Source organism: Sorex araneus, chromosome 1 (genome assembly GCF_027595985.1).
Source record: "Sorex araneus isolate mSorAra2 chromosome 1, mSorAra2.pri, whole genome shotgun sequence".
Lineage (NCBI taxonomy): Eukaryota > Metazoa > Chordata > Mammalia > Eulipotyphla > Soricidae > Sorex > Sorex araneus.
The window spans coordinates 4946567-4971937 of record NC_073302.1 but is presented as its reverse complement, the minus strand read 5'-3'; the positions used below and the strand labels follow the sequence as shown (position 1 = coordinate 4971937).

Genomic DNA, 25371 nt, shown 5'->3' with positions numbered 1-25371 from the left:
CCTTCTCGCAGGGGTTGTGTCTGCATCTGCGTCACCCTCGCTGTTCCGGGTGGCAGGTCAGGGACAGGCCCCCACGGTGGGTCCCTCTCTCCCCCGGGGGATCTGGGACCCCCGCGGCAGTGCCAGCCTGACCCTGAGGGTGGAGTGACTCACCCGACGCAGGCGGGCAGGGGGAGGCAGACCCATGAAGAGCTGGGTGGGCCCCCACGAGAGCTCGCCACCCCCACCACACCACCCCTGTGCTGGACACCAGCTGCGGGAGACGCGCATGTCCACAGGGAGCTGCTCTGAGATGCCAGGGACGCAGAGAGCCAACGGGAACTCAGGAGCATTTTATTCCTGTACAAATCATTACAAAATCAAGTCGGGGAACTGGCCGGCCCCCACCCCACCCCAATGTGCAATGGTTCGCTGAAGACCTCCACATCCTCCCCTGGACCTCTCCCCCTCCACGCCTCCTCCAGGAAGCACTCCAGTCTTCCCTTCCAGGTCCAGAGGATGGGGGGGAGACCCAAAATAAAGTGCCTGATACGGAAGGGGGCGGGGTTAAAGACACTGCTCCAGATCCCCCCAGAGCCTTCCAGGCCCAGCTCTCTGGGAGACCCTTGGAAGCTTCCAGCAGCAGACAGGGGCTGCATGAGGCCCAGTTCGGCTGGGATTCCCCCCAGTTTCGGCCCCAAGGGCTCCTCCCGATGCAGAAGGAGCTGGATGGTAGCAGGAAGGGGGGCCTGGCTCTTTAAGAGCCAAACTAAAGGCTGCGGGCTGAGACGCTAAGAAAAGAGCTAAGGGGTCTCTCCTTCCTGCCAGTTCCCCAAACCCGGGGAAAGTACGCAAAAAAAAAAAAAAACAAACAAAAAAACTACCCTCATGTTTCTGGGTGGGAAGGAGGCTCCCGAGAGGGCTGGCCGGACGCCTCCAGTCTGAGGACTGACCCAAGGCAGCCGGTGAGGAGGGGGAGGTGGGAGGCTCGCCGACACCCCAATGCGGGAAGGCGGTCCACGGGCTCAGGGAGCAGAACCAGGAGCCGGTCCGCAGCCCGGAAAGGCAGAGCAGGACCGGAGACCTGCCTCCCGCCTCGGGGGCCCCCTCCCGCGGCCGGGCCCACCCCCCGCGGTTTCATTTTCAGGTTCTGGGAAGTGAGGAGCAATACTGCGTTCCCAGTTCCTGGGGAGAGGACCCCCATGTCCCAGCCAACGGGAAGTGACTTGGTGCCCACGGAGGGGCTCTGAACCCAAGGCCTCATGGGAAAAGTCATGTCCTTAGCCTCAGATTACTCAGAAATACCCTGATTCACTGTACTCTGACCCTGACTGAACAAGAAAGAACCCGGCACCCCTGATTATCCACAATGAAGCCCGAATCCCTGATTGGCCACGAGAGACGCCCCGCAGGTGCTGATTGGCTGAAAGATATCCTCTACCCAAGGCCTGATTGGCCGGAGGACACTCGGGCCGGCCTTGATTGGCCCAGACAAGGCCGTGGGGGGCGGGACAGAGAACCGCTTCTCCCTGGGCGTGGTTTGGACCCCACTGGCCGGCAGCCTAGGTCCAGGACGGGTGGGAGAAGGTGATGCCGTAGAGCTGGGCCCAGGACGAGAAGACCCTCTTCTCGGTGATGAAGCGGTGGTGGTTCCCCTTACGGCTGTGCTCGTTCTGGACGTAGGTGACGCACTCGTCGGGCCCTTTGGGCTCATAATAGTGGTAGGGCATGCGCTGCAGGCGGGGCCGCTGGCTGGGGCAAGGACGAGCCGTGAGCGCAGGACGCCACCCCGCCCCCGCCCTTGCTACCCCTGACAACGCCTGCCCCTCCCGGCCTTCAGTTTTTCCATCTGTAAAATGGGTCAAGGATGGACAAAACTTTTTTTTTTTTTTAATAAACCGGAGCCTCACCCACCCCTTACTGTGGGTGAGCCCTAAGGCCTTTCAGAAAAGGGCCTCCTTGGTTATTTTCATCTCTGAAATGGTTGGAATAATTAACTGTCACTTAAGGTCTCAGTGAGGAGTAAGAGAGGTTAAATGCACCCGGTTAGCACTCTCTAAGGAACAACTATTTCCCAGGAGGCTTTTCCAATAATAATAATAATAATCACTGTTCGATTTGTTCAAGCGGGCACCAGTAACGTCTCTCATTGAGAGACTTATTGTTACTGTTTTTGGCATATCCAATACGCACGGGTAGCTTGCCAGGCTCTGCCATGCGGGCTCGGTACTCTCAGTAGCTTGCCAGGCTCTCCGAGAGGGGCGGAGGAATAGAACACGGGTTGGGGGGCTGGAGTGATAGCATAGCGGGGAGGGCGTTTGCCTTGCACGTGGCCAACCCGGGTTCAAATCCCAGCATCCCATATGGTCCCCTGAGCACTGCCAGGAGTAATTCCTGAGTGGAGAGCCAGGAGTAACCCCTGTGCATCGCCAGGTGTGACCCAAAAACTGAAAAAAAAAAAAAAAAAAAAGAACACAGGTTGGCCACGGGAAAGGCAAAAGCCCAACCGATGTGCTATTGTTCCAGCCTAATAATAATAATAATAATAATAATAATATACAAACTCTGGCTAAATTGGGGATGAGGGCCCCCAAGGCAGCTCTCAGTAGCCTGGATCTTTTTTTTCCCCTTTTTTGCTCTTTTTTCGGCCATACCCAGTTGTGCCCAAGCCTTACTCCTGGCTCTGTGCTCAGGGATCACTCCTGTGTGCCTGGGAGCGCAGGTGGGGTGCCGGGGATTGAACCCAGCTCAGCCACATGCAAGGTGCGTGCCCTCCCCGCTGTCCCCTGTCCAGCCTAGGAGCCTAGATCTTAGAACATCATGAAACGGGGTCCCACCCCCACCCCCCACCCAAGTTTCCAGGGCCCCGGCTCCATCCTGCGGCCAGCGCCTGGGTGCTGCTGGGGGTGGGGGCTCACCTGCAGTAGTCGGGGGGGACCATGCCGTAGACATGCACGTGGTCACACAGCTCCACCGCGATCACCATGGTGAACCAGCCCGTGCTCAGCCACGAGTGGGACTTTTCCCTGGAGGCAGAGAGGGGGCATGAGGTGAGGGCACAGAGGCGGGGCAGGGCCAATCCACACTGAGGCTCCCCAAACCCACCGGGCGGGGCTTCCCAACCACTTCCGGTACCCAAGTCCAGCCTCTCCGAGGGGGCAAAGTGTGGAGGACAGCTGGTCCGGATGGACAGAGATAGGGGAGTGGAGGGAAAGGGGGAGACCAAGGGCCCTGGGGCAGATGGGCAATGACCAGGACCAGCAATGACATGGGCAATGACAGAGCATGCAGGAAGCAGCTCAGAGCCAACTCGAAGGGGGGGGGTGTGTATGTGGGGGATGCTAATGAGAGGAGGGTATGCTGGGTTTGAGTACAAGACATGCAAGACGGGGCCAGAAGCAGAGCCAGCCCCCCCCACACACATGCGGGCCCCTCTGAGCACCCCACTGTGGCTGAGGTGGGCTGGCTTGGTAAGACACCAGAATTCCTCAGAGAGCGGGAAAAGGAACACGGAACAGCTCATGGACTGTCTTTTATATCAATGACATGTTGAACGAGACAGTTTTGGATAGATCTGGCTGAAGGTTTTCTTTGAAGAGTCTAAAATCAGGGCTGGAGAAAAAGTATGGCAGGCAGGGCACTTGTCTTGCAGGCCCTGATCTGGCACCCCACGGGGTCCCCTGAGCCCCACCTGGAGGGATCCCGAGCACCACTGTGATCCCTGAGCACAGAGCCCGGAGTAAGCCCTAAGCACCACTGGACGTGGCCCCCCAAAATATCTAAAATCACTTTCTTATCAAACTAACAAAGACAAGAATAACTAATATCAAGCAAGGGGCTGGGCCGGATAGCACAGCGGGTAGGGTGTTTGCCTTGCACTCGGTCAACCTGGGTTCGATCCCCGGCATCCCATATGGTCCCCCAAGCACCACCAAGAGTAATTCCTGAGTGCAGAGCCAGGAATTACCCCTGAGCATCACTGGGTGTAACCCAAAAAGCAAAAAAAAAAAAAAAGAAAGCAAGGGGCCCCCAGATGTGACTCAGTGATAGGTTGCATGCCTTGCACACGTGAGGCCTTGAGTTTGATCCCCAGCACTCCCTAAGAATGCCACATGTGATCCCTGACATCACAACAATGTGTGTGAACCCCGGGGCCACCACAGAGAGGGGCCGGCATCACAGACCTCGTGAGAAAGGATATAGACACTAAGGACACGCACTCACTTAGATAAATGGCCCAATTCTTTGAAAAACGACACCATGCAGTTAAGATGAAACAGATGGCCTGGGACTCCGGTAACAGGGGACTGGAGGGAGCTCACTTTGAAATAAGCTTCCAAGGGGCCAGAGCCCTGGCACAGCAGGGAGGGCACTTGCCTTGCATGCTGCCAACCCAGGCTTGCTCCCCAGCATCCCATGTGTCCCCTACAACACCGCCAGGAGTAATTCCTGAGCACGAAGCCGGGAGTTAACCCCTGAGCACTGCCGGGTGTGCTCCCCCACTCCCCCCCACCCCCACACACAAAGGAATAAAAAAGAAAAGAAATAAAGAACTATCCAAGACTATATGGTTTCACTGGCAAATTCTGCCAAAAATACACTGGGGGGGGGGGGGCTTGAGAGATAGCACAGTGGGTAGGGCGTTTGCCTTGCACGCGGCCGACCTGGGTTCAAATCCCAGCATCCCATATGGTCCCCTGAGCACAGCCAGGGGTAATTCCTGAGTGCAAAGCCAGGAGTAACCCCTGTGCATCGCCAGGTGTGGCCCCCCCAAAAAAATACACTGGGGGTCAGAGAGAGCTCCACGGGCAAAGAGAAGCCTGCTTTGCAAGCAGGAGACCCGGGTTCGATTCCTGACACTTGCAGGGTTCCCCAAGCATGACCAGAAGCAACCCCGGAGCTAAAAATTCTACATTCAAAAGCTACCAATTCTTCCTTTTCTTCCAGAATAGAAACACCATGTCCCGACTCATTTTCTGACACACAGTGCTCCCCTGACACCCAACTGGGAGAATAGGGCCTCAGAGACAGTAAAGCAGATAAGGCGCTTGCCTTGCACAGAGACGACCCGTACTTAATCCCGGGCACCACAGATGGTTCCCGAGCACGGCCAGGAATGATCCCTGAGTGCAGGGTCAGGATAAGATCTGAGCAGGTATGGCCTGAAAAACCCAAAACAATCCCACCCCGTAAAAAAATAAAAAAATACTCTCAAAAACCAAAATCAGACCAAAACAAAACCGACAGGCAAAAATCTCAACAATAATAGGGGCCAGAGTGCAGTGAGTCTTGCCAACCTGGGTTTGATCCCTTATATCCCATATGGTCCCCAAGCACCACCAGGAGTAACTCCTGAGCATCACCAGGTGAGGCCCCAAAACTTTTTGTTAAATAAAATTCGGGGACCAAAGTGATAGTATAGCAGGTGGGGTGCTTGCCTCGCACTTGGGCGACCCAGGCTACATCCCCAGCACCCATATGGTCCCTCAAACCCACCAGGAGTAAACCTTGAACATTGCCAGGGTGTCGCCCCAAAAACTAAATAAATAGCGAAGAGACTTAAAAAAAAATCAACAGATTAACAAATCATTTCTAGTCCATCCACGAAAGGAAAAATACATCACAACCAAGTAGAATTTACTCTAGCAATATGAAGCTGACGGATACCTAATTAACATAATCTATATGTTAATAGTTTTAAGAAACACTACTCAAATCAGGAAAGAAAATACATTTGCTGGGGCCAGAGTGCTAGCACTGCAGGTAGGGTGCTTGCGGATGTGGGTTCAAGCTCCAGCACCCATATGGGTGATCCCCAAGTGTAGTCGGGAGTAAGCCCTGAGTACAGACAGATGTGGCCCCAAAGGAAATAAACAAAAAATCTGTAATAAAATTTGACCTCTAGTGATTATAAAACTTTTAACAAAATAGAGATGGGTACCCTTCACCCCAAAAAAGGGCAGCTACAAAACCCGCAGCTAACACCATATTCAGTGATGAAAGGCTGACACTTCTTCCAATCCGTTTCAGAACTGTATCAGAAATCCTAGCCAATGCAATAAGTCAAGAAAAAGAAATGTGGTATACAGACAGAAAGTAACAGAAGAAATAAATGTCCCTATCTGCATGTCCTCATGACATGACCATCTGCAAGAAAATCACTAAGAAGCTACAAAAATCTACTAGAATCAGTACATAGGTTTGCCAGGATTCTAGGACATGAAATTCAGTCCCACTTCTATAGCAGTAAGTTTGGAACAACAAAAAAAATTTTTTTTTTCTTTTTGGGTCAAACCTGGCGATGCACAGGGTTTACTCCTGGCTCTGCACTCAAGAATTACTCCTGGCGGTGCTCGGGAGACCATAGGGGATGCTGGGAATCGAACCCAGGTTGGCCATGTGCAAAGCAAACATCCTATCTGCTGTGCTATCACTCCAGCCCCAACAAACTTCTTTTAATACTATTTGTAGTAGTCCAAATACCTTTAAAAAGTATAAATGTAATTAAATATTTATGGACTCTATATATTGGACATACTGAGTTCATGAAATATCTTAAAATTAACCCTTTAAAAAATTTTTGGAGCTACATCCAGCTGTGCTCAGGTCTTACTCCTGGCTCTGTGCTCTGGGGTGACTCCTGGCAGGACTCAGGGGACCATTTGGGGTGCTTCAGATTGAATCACGGCCAGCCACATGCAAGGCAAGCACCCTACCTGTTGTACTATCACTCCACTCTTAAAATTAATCTAGTTTTTGCTTGTTGATTGTTGTTTTGTGGGGTCACACTGCCAGTGCTCAGGGGCTATTCCTGATTTTTTTTGCGCTCAGGAATGAGCCTGGTGACGCTCAGGGGACCATATCTAGTACCTGAGATCCAATCTGTGTCAACTGCATGCAAGATAAACACCTTGCCTCCTGCATGATCTCTCTGCCCCCTCCCCTTTTGGGGGGGATGGGTGGGGCACACCCAGCAGTGTTCAGGGTTCACTTCTAGCAGCTTGGAGGGCCACCTGGGGTGCCGAGGATGGAACCAGCATTGGCTGAGTACAAGACAAACACTAGCGTTCCCCACCCCTTTAGGGCAAGACCCCATAATGCTCCGGAGCAACTCCTGACTCCAGGCTCTGGGGTCACTCCCAGTGGCCCTTAGGGACCATGCAAGTGCTGGGGATGGCACCTGGGCTTCCTGCAGACAAAGCGTCACTCTGGCCAGTCAAGACATCTCTCTCCTCCCTCTTTCTCACTTTAACTTTTAATTTTTTTCAGGCCACATCCACCAGTGCTCGGAGGTCCACACGGCCTGCTGGGTGCTGAACAGAGTTGCCTTTGTGCAAGACAAGTAAGTGCTTGACTCCTGTACTAGCTCTCTGGCCCTGTTTACTTTTATTTATTTTTTATTTTGTTTTTGTTTTTTGGGTCACGCCTGGCGATGCACAGGGGTTCCTCCTGGCTCATGCACTCAGGAATTACTCCTGGTGGTGCTCAGGGGACCATATGGGATGCTGGGAATCGAACCCAGGTCAGCCGCGTGCAAGGCAAACACCCTACCCGCTGTGCTATAGCTCCAGCCCCTATTTATTTATTTTTTTTTGAGGCTGCACCTGGCATGCTCAGGGTTTACTCCTGGCGTGGCACCTGAGATTGAACCTGGGCCACCCGTGTGCAGGGCAAGCACCCTCCCCGCTGTCCTACCTAGCTTCTCAGGGGGGTCAGCGGGGAGCCGAGCCCTACCTAGCTTCTCAGGGGGGTCAGCGGGGAGCCGAGACCTACCTAGCTTCTCAGGGGGGTTAGCGGGGAGCCAAGCCCTACCTAGCTTCTCAGGGGGGTTAGCGGGGAGCCGAGCATGCTGGGAGTGGTGTGTCGCGAGAACTGTGTGTGGAAAGAAGCAAGACATCCTGAAAAGCCGCTCCCAGGGCCCCTCCTTGGAAGATGCTGGGGCGCCAGAGGCATCTCGGAGCAGAGCGTGCTGGGAGCCCCTGTGCCCCCCGCCCAGGCCCCCGGGAGGAAGCCGTGCGGGGCCCTGCGTGCATGCTGGAAGCACGGGCCGAGACCGCCGGGAAACCGCCCAGGCCCCCGAGCAGGGCTGCAAGGCGTGCGAGGCGTGCGGTGCGCAGGGGGCCCCAGGGCTGGCCCGAGGGGCGGGCAGGCAGGAGGCCGGTACCTGTCCTTGCCCGTCTCACCCCGGAAGAGGTCGTCAAACTGGCGCATGCGCCCGGGAGAGACGGCGTAGGCCTCCAGGCTGGGGAACAGCAGGCCGGCCCGCTGGATGACCCGCACCAGGCTGCCCTGCGGCTTCTGCATCTTGTTGGGGGGCCCCCAGAAGATGAACACGGTCTCCGGGGTCCGGTTCACAAACTCCTGGGGCCGCCGCAGCACGCGGAAGATGCTGGAATGGGCCACCACGCGGAAGGTGGTCTTGTTGCCCACGTCGGCGGAGTAGCCGCTGGTGGGCGCGTCGTTCATGCGGATGGTGCACTCGGCCCGCTCGATCTCCGCGCCCAGCTTGGTGCCCAGCAGGTGGCTGGAGCTGGTGACGATCACACACTGGTGGCACCGTGAGGGCAGCGTCTGGGGGGCAAGAGAGCCAGCACTGTCACAGTCACTCAGGGCCGGGTCCCCCCATAACCCTGGGGGCAGGGGTTAAGATGCCCTATATGGACAGGGCGGCTGGAGCCCTTCACAGAGTTCACCAGTTTTATGAGGGGGAGGGGAGGAGCACACGGGGTGGTGCCCGCACTTACTCCTGGCTCTGCACTCCAGAATCTCCCCAGCAGGCTCTGGACCATATGGGGTACCCGAGATTGAACCTAGGTCGGCCGTGTGCAAGACAAGTGCCTTACCCACTGTACTATCGCTCTGGCCCCTCACCAGTTTCTTGTGAGCTGGCTAACAGCCCAGCAAGCATCGGATTTGGGTAGACTGACTCAACAAGTTAAAATAATGCCAAGTTGGGAGGCTGGAGGAACCAGTTGGGAGATGCATGCCGAAAGTAGATAATGGACCAAACATGATGACCTCTCAGTGTCTGTGTTGCAAGCCATAATACCCAAAAGTAGAGGGAAAGTACGGGGATATTGTCTGCCATGGAGGCAGGGGGAGGGTGGGAAAGAGGGGGTATACCCGGGATATTGGTGGTGGGGAATGTGCACTGGTGGAGGGATGGGTGTTTGATCATTGTGTGATTGTAACCCAAATATGAAAGCCTGTAACTATCTCACGGTGATTCAATAAAAATTTTTTTAAATTAAAAAAATAAAAATTTTGGACTTCCTGGAGCGACATCTCAAACTCTACAACACTGATAGGCCAGGAGTCACACACCAGTTGGACGGGGTATAATGTAGAAGGCATCCAATCTCAATTAACAAAATATCAACACAGAAAGCTTAACCTGTAACAGTATTTTAGTAATCTCTCAGGAGGGCTTAATAGCTCCACGGTGAGATACACAATCTTCACTTTGTTCTGAGGAAACATTTTTTTTGATCATTGTTTTAGCAAATTCTAACAAGCACTATGAGATAAATAACTGAAGGCCTGCTATGGGGGCAGGCTTCAGGGGTGGCTGGGAAAATTGGAGATAATGTTGGTGGGAAGCAATGGCTGGGGATTGGTATTGGAATATTGAATATCTGTAACAAATCGTCTTGAAAAACTGTAAATTACAGTGTTTATATAAGTGTAATATGAAAATAAATTTTTTAAAAAAGGTTTATTGGGGCTGGAGCAATAGCACAGTGGGTAGGGCGTTTGCCTTGCATGCAGCGGACCCAGGTTCTATTCCCAGCATCCCATATGGTCCCCTGAGCACTGCCAGGGGTAATTCCTGAGTGCAGAGCTAGGAGTAATCCCTGTGCCTCGCTGGGTGTGACCCCCCCCAAAAAAAAAAGAAGGTTTATTGTTTTAAAACATGTGTGAGGGCCAGAAAGATAGCACAATGGATAGGGTGCTTGCTTTGCACATGGATGGGTTCAATCCCCAGCATCCTATATGCTCACCAAACATCGCCAGGAGTTAATTCCTGAATGCAGAAGCAGAAGTAATACCTGAGCGTCACTGGCTGTGACCAGAAAGTTTAAAACAAACAAACAAACAAACAAAAAACTATATTTGGGCCGGAAGATGGTTTAAAGGGCTGTAGACCAAAGCAAAAGACTAATAGGTGGGCCAGAGCAATAGTTCAGTGGGTAGGGTGCTGGCCTGGTATGTGGCCAACTCAGGTTCGATCCTTGACATTCTATATGGTCCCTGGAGCACCAGCAGGAGTAATTCCTGAGGCAGAGCCAGGAGTGACCCCTGGGCATAGTCGGATGTGGCCCCCAAACCAAAAATAAATAAATAAATAAATAAATAAATAAATAAATAAAACAATAATGACAGGGGCTGGAGCAATAGAAAGTGGGTAGGGTGCTTGCCTTGCACAAGGCCGACCCAGGTTTGATCCCCAGCTTCCCAATCAGCCCCCCAAGTCCCTTGAGGAGCGATTTCTAAGTGCAGAGCCAGGAGTAATACCTGAGCACCACTGGGTGAGGCTCCCAAACAAAACATAACCACCAAAAGATGTCTGGGTGGGAAGGAAGTGTGCAGCGGGGAGCAAGGAGCCGGCTGTGCGCCAACAGGGGTGGCCTGCTGGGCCGGGCCCAGAAGCACAGACCAAAGACTCGGGGGGCTGCAAGAGCATCTGCTTTACTCATGGCCCACCTGGGTTCCATCCTCAGTCTCCCAGAGGGTCACCGCCACGAGGGTCCTGACTACCATGAGTGCCCTGAGTGCAGTCAGGCATAACCCCTGAGCACTGCCAGGTGTGACCCCCCCAAAAAAAATCAATTTAAGAGGAATGGGTGCTCGGGGAGAGCCGTGAGGCAGGCCCCTCTGAGCCGAGAAGGAACCCCACGGGGAGGTGCTGGGGGCTGGAGGAGCAGAGCGGCGGGGGGTGGGTGCAGGGTGCTGGGTGCTGGGAGGCCCACGCTCACCCCATGGGGTCTGGACCCCAGAGTCCCAAGCTCAGCCCAGCTCCCCAAAGTGGGGCCACTCCCCCGTGCGCCCGTGACATTTCCGCAGCACCATGAGCACATCAGTAGGGGCCGGAGCGAAGCCTCCGTGTTTCTGTGCCCCTGGGACCAATGTCCGGGGGTCTGCTTTCTGCTGTGGAATTCGCACTCATCTTCCAGGGCCAAGCTTTGAAGCCACCTCCACCAGGCAGCCTTCCCTGAGCGCCCAACACATCCCAGGTGCCTGCACGATAGCTTTTCCGGGTGCTACTCCGTCCCTCTCAGTCACCCCCAAACGGCCAGGGGGCGCCGCCTTCAATTTCTCTCTCTCTCTCTCTCTCTCTCTCTCTCTCTCTCTCTCTCTCTCTCTCTCGGGTTCAAGTCTCCCCGGGGGTCTACACACCTGCTGCCGGGCGGGGCGATGTCTGGAGCCCCGGACCCGACATCTGTGTGTCTGCAAAGCGCCTGATGAACTCTGGGTGGGCAGTGAGGGCAGCAGAGTGACCCTTGGCCGACAGTGGCCCCCGGGCCCCAGGGGGGACCGTCGGGGCTTACAGGGCCGCCGGAGTCCCAGAAGCACACGCCGAGTCAGAGCCCCCGCGGCAGACAGGAGCGTGGCCACGTCGGCTGCTCTCTACGACACAGGCCACAGCGAGAGGACAGCGGGGACAGTGCTCGCCCTGCAGGCAGCCAGCGTGGGCTCGCTCGCTCCCGGCACCTCACACAGTCCCCCGAGCCCCACCGGGAGTGACCCCTGAGCACAGGCCAGCAGCAAGTCCTGAGTGCCGCCGGGATGGCCCTCGACAAGCGGCGAGGCGGAAGGCGCAGGGCGATGCCTCAGCTCCTCCTCTTCCCTGCTGTGTGTCTCTCGCCAGTGTCTCCGCCTCTCTGAGCCCCCAACACGCCTCTCTTCGTGGGAGGGAAGCATGTGGACTTACAGGGTTGGAAGGAGGGTCACTGCGGGTCACACGTGCTGGGGCCCAGTGCTCAGAGGGCACCCAGCAAGGGGCAGCGATTATCCTGACTGAGTTTTTGTGAGGAACCCTGTGTGAACTGCCCCCCGCAGAGAGAGATCAGTGAACACCAGAGGCACCTTTCCACAGGGATTCTGACCCAGAGGACAACAGGCAAGGAGCACGGAGCGCGGGCCCTTGCATAGACGCGAGGCTCAGAGAGGACGAGACACTTGCCCCAGGTCACACAGCAAACAAGGTGTTGGATATCATTGGTTTGTCCTTTCCCCCTTGCCACTAGGAGCTTAGGTTTATCAGTCACACCCATCAAAGTGCTCCCGAGTCACTCCCATTCCTTTGTTTATCTGTAACCATTTCTACCAGTTTATCTGCTCTTCCCTTAATCAAACTCTGTTAATTGGTAAGGTCAGAACTTCCTAGGACACTGAATATTATAATATTGCCTTTCTCTCCTCTTTATGCCTTTTGAATAATTTACTTTAAAGCTATGTCTTTTTTGTATAGACACAAGAAGACAATATTATGTTTTTATAACTTAAGACTTAATTGGCCTCGAATATTATTCCCTCCTGGGCATCTGCTTTCTCCACTTAAGCCTCAGTTGCCCTCAGTTCCTAGCACCCCAAAGTAGGGTCCCCGACGTAGGACGGGAAGGATCCAGGGCAAGCGGTGAGTTATGTGCTACCCTGGCATCGAGATGGGCCTGGCCAAAGTGCCTAATTCTTAACTATAAGTTAAGAGCTTGATCATAGACAAATGCTGTCATGATCCAATAGTAATTATGAGACTGGGACCCTGCCAGGGATAGGAAAGACTGATCTGGCCTGAGCACTGTAGTCTGAGATTGAGATGGCCCCAGGAGAGCAATTCTATAAGCTTTAATGCATCTCTTATTGTGTCCATACAAAATAATTAGTATTATGAATTCTTATATGTTTGCTGGCTGAGGAGAAGAGAAACACATTCATGGGACTCCGCCCTTGGGTGGATCCTCCTGCTGAAAGAGAATTAAGTCCTAGGAGAAGCATCCCCTGAGGGAAAAGAACCTTACCCTATTGCTGACCACACCTATGCGTATGCCCCAACCCCCTCATGCTGTGGAGATTTAACTAGGCTGTAAGAGTGGGTTGGGGGCCAGATCCACAGGGGCCAGATCCACAGATCGAGAGAGAGACCGAGAGCCGGGAGAGAGGCAGAGAGAGAGAGAATGAAGTAGGATGGGGGAGAAAGAAGCAGGAGGAGAATCAGAGGAGAATGGAGATGGACATGAAATAAACCGATCGAGCAACCAGTTTGGCCTTCTTCCTTCCTTCGCCTGCCTCGCCTCCTGCGCGCCCTTTCTTTTTATTTTTGTGTTTTACACACAAGGAGCCAAAGTACTAGGAGCTGGGGCCAGAGTGACGCACGGTGGGGAGGGCGCTTGTCTTGCACGCGGCAGACCCAGCTTCAGTCCCTGGCACCCCAAATAGTCCCCCGAGCACCTCAAGGAATGACCCTTGAGTACAGAGCCAGCACCACCAGGTAAGACTCAAACAAAACAAAACAAAACAAAACAAAACCATACTAGGAGCCAAAGCTTGGGCTCCTGGGGTCTATCCCTTCTTTCTGGAAGGGTGGAAGCGGGGCCAGAGTGAGAGTACACTGGGGAGGGTGCCTGCTTTGCACGTGAACAACCGGGTTCAATTCCCAGCATCCTATATGGTCCCACCTGCACGCCAGGAGTCAGCCCTGAACAACACCTGAGTGCAGAGCCAGGAGTCAGCCCTGAACATCACCGGGTGTGACCCAAAAAGCAAGGAAGGAAGGAAGGAAGGAAGGAAGGAAGGGAGGAAGGGAGGAAGGGAGGAAGGAAGGGAGGGAGGGAGGGAGGGAGGGAGAAGGAAGGGAGGAAGGAGAAAGGAAGGAAGGAAGGGAGGGAGGAAGGAAGGAAGGAAGGGAGGGAGGGAGGGAGGGAGGGAGGGAAGAGGGAGGGATGAAGGAAGGGAGGGAGGGAGGATGGAGGGAGGGAGGATGGAGGGAGGAAGGAAGGAAGGAAGAGGGAAGGATGGAAGGAGGGAAGGAGGGAGGAAGAAGGGAGGGAGGGGGCAGCTGAAGGAGGAGGAAGCAGGGAGGCCCAGCCAGCCCCCAAACAGCCGGCCCTGCCCTTACCTTATTGCCAAGAATGGGCACGTAGCCGTCACTGATGTGCCACTTCTTGAGGTTGAGGGGCCGGCGGCCGCGGCCGCGCAGGGGGCCGTAGTGGAAGGCCTCGTTGGCACTGCTGGAGCTGTAGAGGATGAGGATGGTGACGAGGGCAAAGAGGACCACGAACAGTGCCGACCGCTGCTCCTGGGAAGGGGAGAGGCTGTGAGGGCCCTGCCGCGGCAGGTGCAACGCCCTCCCTCCCCCCGCCCCTAACGCCTGCGCGCTGTTCTGTCCGGAGTACCACCGCCTCCTCCAGGGAGGCCTCCTCTCATTCCAACTGTCCCTCCTCCGGGGGGATCATGAGCTCTGAGGCTGGGGCCAGGGTCTGCCGGGGTCTCCGCTTAAGCCGTCCCCAGGGCCCTGGGCCTTCTCTGGGTTACTGTGTGGGCTGGCCCGGGCCGCGGGCCCCTGCGGGCCGCGGGCCATGGGTCCCCGCCTTGTTCTCAGCCGCAGTGCTCACCCAGTTCGCCCGCGCCCTGCAGAGGGACCGGGTTTCTCTGCCCAACAATTTGGCGACGCTTCGTCAGTAGAGGGCGCTGGAGAGGCGGCTGGGGCCGGCCCCGCCCACAGGAGGCTGGACTTTCACGGGGGGGGGGGGGCGGGATGAGGGGGTTGCAAAGGGCCCCCTGCACCCTGCAGCTTTTTTTTTTTGCTTTTGTTTTTGAGCCCCAGCTGGAGGTGCTCAGGGTTCACTCCCCGCTCTGCACTCAGGAATCACCCGCGGCCGGCCCAGGGGACCATGTGGGGTGCAAGGCCAGCGGCCGCCCTCCCCATGGCCTGTAGCTCGGGCCCTTCCTGCAGCTTCTGCCATCGCCCACCTCTGCAGCCCGTCACCTTGGCACCAGCCCACGGCGCCCCGGGGAGCCGGGGTCTTAGCTCTCCGAGCGGGGAGCTCCTGATACGGCCTATTTCTGTGCTCAGTCCTGCCTACGCGTCAGTAATTATTCATGGTCCACTTTCCCCGGCCCAGTTCCTGCAGGATGTCTCTGTTCCAGTGCACCCGGACACACTCCATGGCCCTCAGGCTCGGCCCAGGATGCCTGCCAGGAAGGGCTGGGGGAGAGCAGATGCACGGATGGGGGCACCCTCTGCAGCCCCCTGAAATGGTGCTCATTACCCGCCTCCCTCGCCCCGCCAGCTCCGGCCCCCTCCGCCCTGCACCCCTCCCTGGAGATGGCCAGGCCAGGCCCAGGAGGCCAGGGAGGGACAGAGCCCAGAGTGACCACACCATGCGCAGCGGGACCCTCCCAGGTCCCCACGGCCGCTGGGACGTCAGGAGGGCGGACTTCCGATGGCCTGGGCCCGAGTCCCACCGTGGTCAGTCAGAGGTGGCCCCAGGGACAGGCTGGAAGGACTTACTTTGTTGCTACTCATCTCTCTGCGGCATCTGCTGTGGGGCAGGGGCCAGTGTCCTGCAAGTGGCCCGGGGGACGCGGAGGAGGGGTCACTCCTGCAAGTCACAGAAAAGATTATGTCCTGACCCCTCCGCTGGGGCTGGCATCCTCCAGCCCCCCTCCCCCCAATTCTCCTGCCCACCCAGCAGTGCTCCTGGAGGTGTTCGAGGGATCTACTTGGTACTGGGGTTCAGTAGGCCTGACCCCTGCACTCTCTCCGGTCCCCCCATGCTGGCTTCCTGGCCCAGGGCAGATGGAGCCGGACAGCAGTGAGAGGAGGAACCCCCGAGCCACACAGCCAGGCCAGAGCCTTGATCTCGCGCCACAGCTGCCCTCTCCCTCCCCGCCCTGGGGGACACCCCAGCAGCCCACGGAGCTGAGGCTGGCTCCTGGGGGCGGGGAGCACAGGGAGCACCGCTAACACCCCCAACTTTATTTTTGGCTTTTGGGCCACATCCAGCAGTGCTCAGAAATCACTCCTGGCCACGCTCCGGGGACCACACGGGCTACCAGGTATCCGACTCGGGCTGGCCGCGTGCAGGGCGAACCCCCCACCCCACCCCCCCACCTGCCCGGCTCCCTCTCCAGCCCCCGCACACCCTCGGCTGTAAGGCCGGTCCCAGGGCCCTGCGGTGACACAGCTCTCCTTGGTCCCCAAACTTCTGCCCCCGCACCCCCACACCCTGCCCATCCCCACCCTCCCACGGGAGTGGGAGACCGCCCCCTGCCGGTTCTGGTTCCGGTTCCGGAGGCCAGGCTGCCTCTCGCAGCCGGCTCAGCTTCAGCTTCTCCCGAGCTTGGGGGGGCCCGGGGGTGGTGGCGGAGGATGCGCCCACTCGCGCCGCAGAGTCGCTCCATTCATGAGCAGATCTGATCTCGGTGCTACCGGCACATGCACGCCCGCGCGCGCACGGGGTCCCGGGTCTGGCGACACAGCCCCGCTCCCCCAGCGGGGAACTGGGGGGGACCCTGGCCAGTCCCTCCTCTTTGCCCCAGCGCCAGGGGCTTCAGACAAAGCTGAGTCTGCTTTTGACCTCCCCAGAATCCTCTTCCTCCTGTCCCGGTTAAAACCAGCGCACCTCTCCGGGCCTCAGTTTCCCCACCCGTCAAAAGGGAGCGAGCACTTGGGCCCAGCCGCCTGCAGGGGTTCGAGACCAGAGAGTACGAAGGGTGGGGGAACGGGGGCGGAAGGAGAAACTGGGGTTCTAGGCCGCGCCCCCCAGGTGGCCCGGGCCTGTGAGCTCAGGCCGCCCCGGCCCCTGACCTACAGGTTGTTTACTCCGCCAATGACACGGGAACGGGCCGGGAGCCCAGGGCCCAAAGGGGCACCCCCCCCACCCCGCACGCCGCCCCTGATTGGCCAGAGCCTGGCCTCGCCCGTCGCCACAGCCCCTCCTCCCCAGCCGGGCTTCGGGTTTCTCCCCGGCCAGGCCCCGAGGCCCGGGACGCTCACCACGTCCACGGCTGGGGAAACTGAGGCTCACCCCAAGGGAAGCGCGGCCCGCCACCTCCTTGACGGGGCCTGCGGACACCGCCCGACTCCAGTCCCCGGACCTAAGCGCCCCCCCCCCCCCCACCCGCTTTCCCACCTGTGCCTGAGCCGCCCCCCTGGTCAGCCCGTCACCGTCCTGCTCTGGGAAGGCCACGGTGATGTCAGTAACAGCATCCCGCGCGCGGGTCCCGGCTCCAGCACTTACTGGGTGAGGGGCCTCGGGAAAGCCATGGGACCTCGCTGAGCCTCAGCCTCCGCATCTGAGAAACGGGAACAACGCGGCGTCACTCGTCGGCCCGCTGGACCGGCCCGCTGGACCGGCTGCAGGGCAGGCGGCGGCGCTCCCCGGGTTATTCATTGCCCGCGACCCCGCCGCCCTCCCGCTTACCGGCACACGTCCCCATTCCCGCAAACCCCGGTGCCAAGCTGCGTCCGTGCCAGGCGCGCCGCGCGGGCGCCCCCGCCGGGAGCCTGCCGGGCAGGGCGGCCCCCGGGGGGCTCCGAGCGCCCCCCGCCGCCCCCGGCCCCGGTGAGGGGACCGCGGGTCGGAGTGGCCAAGCGCCGGGCACAGGCGTTTTCTTTACAGGCCACGGCCCGGGCCGAGGCTGCCGGCAACTCCCGGGGCGTGGGGGGCGCGCAGTCCCGGGGCGTGGGGGGCGCGCAGCCCCGGCGGGCGAGACCCCCGCTCCCCGGGGGCGGCGGCGGCGGCGGCCTGCGGGGGGCCCGGCCCGAGCGTGGCCCCCGCGCCCAGGCGGCGGGGCAGAAGCGCTGAGCGCCAGGGCTCCGGCGGGGGGGGCGACCCCCGGTGCCCCGTTTGGGGGTCTTCGCCTCCCCTAAGCCAAAGAGCCCTCCCGCGGGGCCGGGTGCCCCCTCCCCAACGGCGCGTGGGAGGAGGGTTTGGGGAGCACGGGGAGGGGGAGCCCAAATTCCCAGATGCGGGCGTCGAGCCGGGGGATCCGCGGGAAGCGGGGTGAGGGGCAGGCTCGCCCCCTGTGTGGGCTGGCTGAGACCCCCACCCCTCCCGGCTCCCGCACGCCAGGGGACCCGCTCCCCTACCCGCGGCCGCCAACGGGACCCGCAGCGGCGGGTCCCCGCGTTCCAACGGCGCGGCCCGAGGCCCAGCGGGGCGCGCGACGGGCGTGGGCGCGAGGACAGCGGGGGCCCCCCGCACCCGGCCCCGGCCCGGGGGTCCCCCGCGTCCAGCCCCGTCCCGGGGGTCCCCCGCGTCCAGCCCCATCCCGGGGTTCCCCCGCACCCAGCCCCATCCAGGGGGGTCCCACGCACCCGACCCCATCCCCGGGGGTCCCCCGCGTCCAGCCCCATCCCGGGGGGTCCCCCGCACCCGGCCCCGTCCCCGGGGTCCCCCGCGTCCAGCCCCATCCCGGGGGGTCCCCCGCACCCGGCCCCGTCCCCGGGGTCCCCCGCGTCCAGCCCCATCCAGGGGGGTCCTCCGCACCCGGCCCCGTCCCCGGGGTCCCCCGCGTCCAGTCCCATCCAGTGGGTCCCCCGCACCTGGGCCCCGTCCCCGGGGGTCCCCCGCGTCCAGCCCCATCCCGGAGGGGTCCCCCGCACCCGGCCCCGGCCCCCGCGCCGTCCCGACGCCCTCCCCCGGGGGCGCAGGCCGGGTCCCTCCCGCGGCCAGCCCCGCGCGGCGTCGGCTCACCTCCCCCGGGGAGCGCCCGGCCCCCCGCGGCCCCCGAGCCCCCTCACATGGCGCCGGGAGCCGCGAGCCGGGGTCCGCGCAGCTCCGGCCGCCCAGGCCCCGCCGCAGCCCCGGCCCGCGGGGTCCTAGCGCCGCCGCGCCGCTGCCCGGGCCTGGGAGGCGGCCCCCGGCTAGCTCCGCCCCGGGGCGGCGCTGGGAGGGAAGGGTGCGGGGTGCGGGGTGCGGGGTGCGGGGCCCGGGACTCCGGAGCTCCCGAGCAGCACGCGGACTCCCGGCAATTATCAGTGGCAGCGGAGAGAGCAGCAGCCTTCCCAGAGAGCCCGCTTCTCTCTGGTGTGCTGACCACGACCAGGACGGGGGAAATTGAGTACGGGCACCCCGCGGGTTGAGCTCAGTTGAATTGCACCCTGACTTTCTCCGCCCAGGGTAAACTCTGAGGTTCACTTCGGGCTCCCACCTGCTGCAGAAAGACTTCAGTGCAGCTTTGGAAGGGTTCAAGGTACTATGTTAGGGCCGGCCAGGGAGCGGGCGTATTTGCATGTTCCAGCCCCGACCCCACCCCGCGGTGGTCTCTGTGTGGAAGCCCTCCGGAAGCAACCTCCAAACACTGGGCAGCCCCTAAGCCCCTGAGCCCGTGGGCCGGTGTGATCCGAAACAAAGCAGAACAAAACCTTAGACTAGTATAACTATGGGGCTGTTCACAATCCACGAATGTGACAGTGCAATGTAGCAAGCAACCACTGATAGCCACTGGGCGGCAAAACTAAGGTGGGCCCGAGGGAGTGCAGAGAGGGAGGCACCTGGGAACCTCTTCAACCCCCAGCACCCTGAGCACTGCCAGGAGTGACCCCCGAGCACACAGCTAGAGAACTAAGACACAGAAGCAGGGATGTGACTCAAGAGGTAGAGCACTTACCCAGGTCTTACGCGTGCGAGATCCTGGCTTGATCCCTGGCAGGAATGGCACAGGTCCCCAATACCATGAGGTGTGGGTCCCTACAACCATAGGCAAGAAATGGGGCCAGAGTGATAGTGCACTGGGTAGGGCGCCTGCTGGCACACAGCTGACCCCAGTTCTGTCCCCGGTATGGTCCCCTGAGCCTGCCAGGAATCATTTTCTGAGTGCAGAGTCAGGAGTAAGCCCTGAGCACAACCACCAAAAAACGGAGGGATGCTGGAAAATATACATGGTGAAGGTCCGTAACTGGCCCACGTGTGACCCTGAAGGTCCCCAGGCACACTGGGGTTGATCTTCGTAATCCAGGCCAGGAGCATGCAAGGGCTGGGCCTGAGCACTGAAACCACCCGCCTGTTGACTGAGTAAGCACTAAAAATGAAAGAAAATGAAAATAAAAGGCCGAGGAATAGCAGACTGAGAACGTGCTTTGCATGCAGGAGACCTGAACTCAATCCCCAGCACCTCAGGGTCCCCAAGCTCAGAGCCAGGAGTAGCCCTTGAGTGCTGTCAGGTGTGACCCCAAAACAAAACAAAATGTGAGGCCAGAGCAATAGCACAGCAGGTAAGATGCTGCCTTTCATGCAACCAACCGGGTTCGATCCCTGGCATCCTATAGGATCCCCTGAGCACCGGGAGTAACCACTGGGTGTGGCCCCAAAGCCAAACAATAAAAAGTTCATTCTATTATTCTGTTTTATAACTTACATATTATTTGTGTTCACAGTGTGTGTATATATATGTATATATGTGTATATATATGCATATGTATATACATATACATATCTGGGCCTCTTCCGCCCAGATTGCCCATTTTCCAGTAGCTAGGCAGTCACACCCAGAAACTGCCCCTGGCGCCGGGTAATCCCACCAACGGCCAAGATCCAGAGACTATAAAACCAAGCACCCGGAAGCGTGTAGCCTCGACCTCTTATAGCCTAGTTCTCCCTCTCAGAGAACCTGACAAGCTGCCGACAAGCTGCCGAGAGTTTTCTGCTCACATGGGAGAGCCTGACAAGCTCCCCGTGGCATATTAATATGCCAAAACCAGTAACAATGATGGATCTCATTCCCCTGACCCGGAAAGCCTCCAATGCGGCACCATTGGAAAGGACGAGTGACAAGAGGCTTCTAAAATCTCAGGGATAGGACGAATGAAGATGTTACTGAGACCACTCGAGAAAACCCATGATCAACGGGGATGATGATGATGATGATGATGATGATATATATATATATATATATACATCAATCACTGTGTCAATGTCGCCTCGTTGCTCATCGATTTGCTCAAGCATGCACCAGTAACGTCTCATTCATCCCTATATATATATATATATTTTTTTTTTTTTAAGAGAGAGAGAAACTTGATCCCCACACCCATATGGTCCCCTGAGGCGTGGTCCTGAACACAGCCAGAATCAGTTCTGAGCACTGCTAGGTGTGTCTTCCCCCACCAGAGAGAGGGGAGGGGGGCTGGAGGTCATATAGGCTTAAAGTGCTTGCTTTGCATGCGAGAGCCCCCACCCCAGCACAACCCACAGGACCACCCTCCCAGCGGGCCGGCCAGGTGAATGCAGCGAGGCAGGCTATCCGGGGTCTCGGCTGCGAGGCCTGCGAGGGTGGGGGCCTGCTGGGCTGAGGGGCCTGCCAAGGGGGCCACAGAGGTTCCCCCAGACAATCCAATATTTCTCAAAGGGGAAGGAGGGAAGATAAACCAAGGGAAATTTTTATACCTTTTGCCTGTCCCAGGGATTAAGAGGTTAACAGTAGCTTTTGCTAAAATAAGATTATGGACTTCTTCCTCCCTCCACCCCACTTTTTGGCTTAATTTTCCAAAATTTTCAGACAACGGCCTCATGTTTTTACAATAGTCCTACCCTTATCTGTGCTTTTCTGAGTTTCAAGAACCCCATGATCACATGATCAAACACTATCCAAAAATATTAAGTACAGTAAAGTACTTCCAGAAAGAGGGTGGCCACACACTGGGCTGGCAGTGCTCCGTCACGGAGTTCTGTGTCACTAGCAGTCAGCTGTAAGCTTGTCATCGGGGCTGTCTTGTTGGGGACCACCCAGGCTGTGCTCGGGAATCACTCCTGGGGGGGTTCAGGGGACCATCTGTGGTACCAGGGATTGAACTGGGGGAGGGGTCAGTGCAGCAGGGAGGGCAAAAGCAAGTATTTCCCTGCTGGACTCTCGCTGGGCCCACTTGTAATTTATAAAGCAAACTTTATCAGAGACACGTGGACAGGACAGAGAGGTTGGGGTCTGAGGTGTCCGGAAGTTCCTGGAGGTCTTGTGACACGTCCTCTGAAGATAAGGAGGTGCCGTGTAGATTTGCCTTTGCTTTTTTTTTTTTTCTTTCTTCCGTTGGGTCACATGTGTGGTGTGGGTGGGCGGGTGCATTTGGTGTCCGTTGCTCCCCTGGCATGCTCAGGGACCGTCAGTGTCAGGTCCCAGCCTGAGCTGCACCTCAGCTGATCTCTCCCCTGCTCTGGACTCTTATTCTTCATGGGGGGTGGGGAACCGAACCCAACTCACACATCAGGCGTGAGCTTTATCACAGAGCCACATACGCAGTCCCTGAAAACTTATTTCTAATTTTTTTTGGTCTGTGGCGGGGGGGGCACACCTGGCAGTGCTCAGGGCTTACTCCTGGCTCTGCAATCGGGGATCACTCCTGCAGGTTTGGGGGGATTATACGGGATGCATGCCAGGGATCCAACCCGGGTCAGTAGTGTGCAAGGCAAGAGTCCTGCCCGCCGTACTATCTCTCCAATTGCTTGGGAATTTTTTTTTTTTAATTTGCTTTTTTGGATCACACCCGGCGATGCACAGGGGTTACTCCTGGCTCTGCACTCAGGAATTTCTCCTGGCGGTGCTCAGGGGACCCTATGGGATGCTGGGAATCGAACCCAGGTCGGCTGTGTACAAGACAAACGCCCTCCCCGCTGTGCTATCGCTCCAGCCCCTGCTTGGGGATTTTTATTTTAATTAACTATATACAATCTGGTGACTTTTCCTTTAATTGTGGAGGCTACACTCACCCCAGTCCCCAAGCAGTGCTGAGGATTGAACCCCGGCTCTGTGCATGCGAGGCATACGTCTGCTAGTTGACAGACCCGAGCAGCTCCCAGACACACACACACACACACACACACACACACACACACACACACACACACACACACACACACACACACTCTGAGCAGTCTCCCCTAGTTCTTAGGGTCCCTCCTGGCGATGTTTGGGGGACCCTCCGTGCTGCCGGGGATTAAGTCTAGGTTGGCTGCTTGTACAGCAAGGTGTCTACCCACAGTACCATCTCTGGCCAGCTGTGCCATGTTACAAAGGCATCCGGAGGGCAGGATGCGGGTGGCACAGACGCCCCTGGAGAGTGGCTCTGGGGTGCTCCCCTTTTTCCCCCCTTTCCTGACTTCCACCTTGTTTTCACTGCACTAATTTGGTAAGCAAACACAACTTTGTTTTCCATGAAAACAGAACTCAGCGGAGTGAGGGAGGGGCCGGGAGGGGGCCCGGCGGTTTCCTTCTGGGGCCCCCCAGCAGCAAGGAAAACACCAGAGCCCGGGGCAGCCCCGTGACTGTGACCGGTCAGCTGGGCAGCAAGGGGAGGGGAGCCCTCGGCCTGGGGTCACCGGCAGGTTGGGGGCTGCACCAGGGCCGCTCTTCCTCTCACCCCAGGGAACCAGAGCAGGAAATCAGAGAGGGGTCCCTCTGCCTCACCTCGGGCTGCGGTGTCCCGGCGCCCTGGTGTCCCGGTGCCCTGGATAATCCAAGATCCTCTTTTCAGTTCCCTTTTTCAGAACCCCCAGAGCAATCACAACTGCGTCCACAATAATAACAGGAGGATTATGAATGCTTAATAACTGAGCTGAGCAGTGACCTTCCTGCCCGTGCCCTGAGGCTGGCTCTGGCAGGCGGGTCTGGCCCTGGAGCTGAATGTCCTCTTTGTGTGTCCCCCCTTCCCCCCCCTCCCCGCCCAGCTCCAAGCCTACCCCCCACCCACAGCAGACCCTCCTGGCTGACTGGCAGAGGTGGGAAGCCCTGGGGCCACCCCAAGTCCTGATGTGAAGCAGGCGTCCTCCCCATGGTCTCCGGACCCCCCCACCTCCCACCCCTGCTCCCCACTCAGAGTTTGAAGCCAACGGCCCACCGGGATACAGGAAGTTGGACATCAGGTGTCTCTGGAGACTTGAGATTGAGGCTGGGGGCAGCTGCCCTGGGCAGTGACACACAGCGGGGCCTCGAGGTGCTGCCGCCCGGACCCCGGCACCCTGCAGCTGAGTGTAGACCCTTGGGGGAGGGGGGGCAGGAAAAGAGGCCCAGAGAAGAACCATCCATCAAGGACCCCCTCCCCCACCCTCGGCTCACTCACCTCCAGCCGCAGGAACTGAAGGGGAAGGGGGTCCTCTGAGAGCTGCCCGCAGGCCCTCTCCACAGCAGTGGGTGGCCGGCTCCTATAAGGTCACCACTCAGTGGTGGACACCCCGTGGGGAGTCAGGCCAGACAGAGGCGCCTCTATCTGGCAGAAGGGCTGAGCCATTGGGAGAGGCGGAGGGGACAGTCCTGGGTGGGGCTGGTCCAAATCCTGGCAGAAGCAGAAGGCACCTGGACGCCCTGGAGCAGGAAGACAGCTGGTGGGATGGGGGGCTTCCTGCCTGTGCGGCCCCAAGGACAAGAGAGCCAGAGGGACCCCACTGAAAACGCCACTGCTCGGAACACCTACCACGCCAGGAGACAGGGGCACCCCGGTACCCTTGGTTTCGGTTTTGGTTTTGGGGCCAGCCTGGCTCTGTGCCAAAGGATCACTCCTGGTGGGGCTCGGGGAACCACGCATGGCTGTGTAACTGGGCACACTGGACTATCTCTCGGCCCTAGGGCTCGTTGTTTTTTTTTTTTTTTAACCTTTTGGTCACACTCTGCCATGCACAGGGGTTATTCCTGGCTCTGCACTCAGGAATTACTCCTGGCGGTGCTCGGGGGACCATATGGGATGCTGGGAATCGAACCCGGCTGGGTTGCTGCATGCAAGGCAAACGTCCTACCCCCTGTGCTATCGCTCCAGCCCCGGGGCTCATTGTTTGACAGTAAAAAGCAAAGAAAGCTTTCAGCTTGCCAGGAGCAGGGCAGTGTGCCACGGATAGGGTCCTGGGCCTGTCTTGGGGGCTTCTCTAGTCTTTACAAGACCCTAGTGGTTGGGGTGGTCCTAGACACCCCCAGACCTGGGATGGCACTGGGCTCAGTCTACAGCATCACCTCATCTGTAAAATGGGCCAATACCAGCCCCCTCTCTGAGTGACTGCCCCCCCCCCCCAGCCCCACTGCTCTCTGCTGGCTCCGTTTCCCCCAGTTGAAAGGGGAGAAAACCGAAGCTGGAGAAGCTGAGCCCGGGCCTGCTTGGCCTGCGCTTCCTGTAACCGGGGATAACCACAGACATAAGCACAGGAAATCGGCATTTAACTGGAGGGCCTTGGAATGTGACCCATAGGCTGAGGAGGCCATGAGTGGGAGGAATTTCTTCATTCCTCCCAAGTCGAGGGCTTTCCCTCCCACCGGGTGTGGGGCGGGAGGGGGAGGGGTCCCAGTGCCTCTGGGTGGGGGCATGTCCTGGACCAAGTTCTCAGAGAGCTGCCCCAGTGGGGTGGGGGTGGAGGGTGGGGGGGGTGAGACTTCTGGGGGCGCGCATACCCCAGACCACACTGGAGACGAACA

General features: G+C 58.4%; 1 protein-coding gene across 4 annotated transcripts; it reads right to left on the bottom strand.

Annotated features, from left to right (window-relative positions):
* Positions 1-310: 310 nt before the first annotated feature.
* On the bottom strand, positions 311-18838 carry ST6GALNAC6 (ST6 N-acetylgalactosaminide alpha-2,6-sialyltransferase 6). Of its 4 annotated transcripts, none has more exons than XM_055117873.1 (7): positions 18681-18838; positions 17223-17277; positions 15491-15581; positions 14096-14275; positions 8144-8550; positions 2898-3005; positions 311-1727 (listed from the first exon to the last, which is right to left on the bottom strand). In XM_055117873.1, the coding sequence occupies exons 2-7, from the start codon at positions 17246-17248 to the stop codon at positions 1340-1342; spliced, it is 1200 nt and encodes a 399-aa protein (XP_054973848.1). In that variant the 5' UTR covers positions 17249-17277; positions 18681-18838; the 3' UTR covers positions 311-1339. The 4 variants fall into 4 exon arrangements, with proteins under 4 accessions (XP_054973848.1, XP_054973881.1, XP_054973886.1 ...); XM_055117911.1 differs by having other exon boundaries at positions 1406-1731; positions 18681-18837; XM_055117920.1 differs by lacking the exon at positions 311-1727 and adding an exon at positions 2176-2426.
* Between the last annotated feature and the right edge of the window lie 6533 nt (positions 18839-25371).

Bases quoted from the DNA above. Each gene is read 5' to 3' on its own strand.
- ST6GALNAC6 (XM_055117873.1), bottom strand. From the start codon at position 17,248: ATGGCTTTCCCGAGGCCCCTCACCCA. The intron at 3,006-8,143 runs GTACCGGCCTCC...CTCTGCCTCCAG, and splicing joins GGTGAGACGGGCAAGGACAG to GGAAAAGTCCCACTCGTGGC. The intron at 1,728-2,897 runs GTGAGCCCCCAC...TGCCCCAGCCAG, and splicing joins GTCCCCCCCGACTACTGCAG to CGGCCCCGCCTGCAGCGCAT.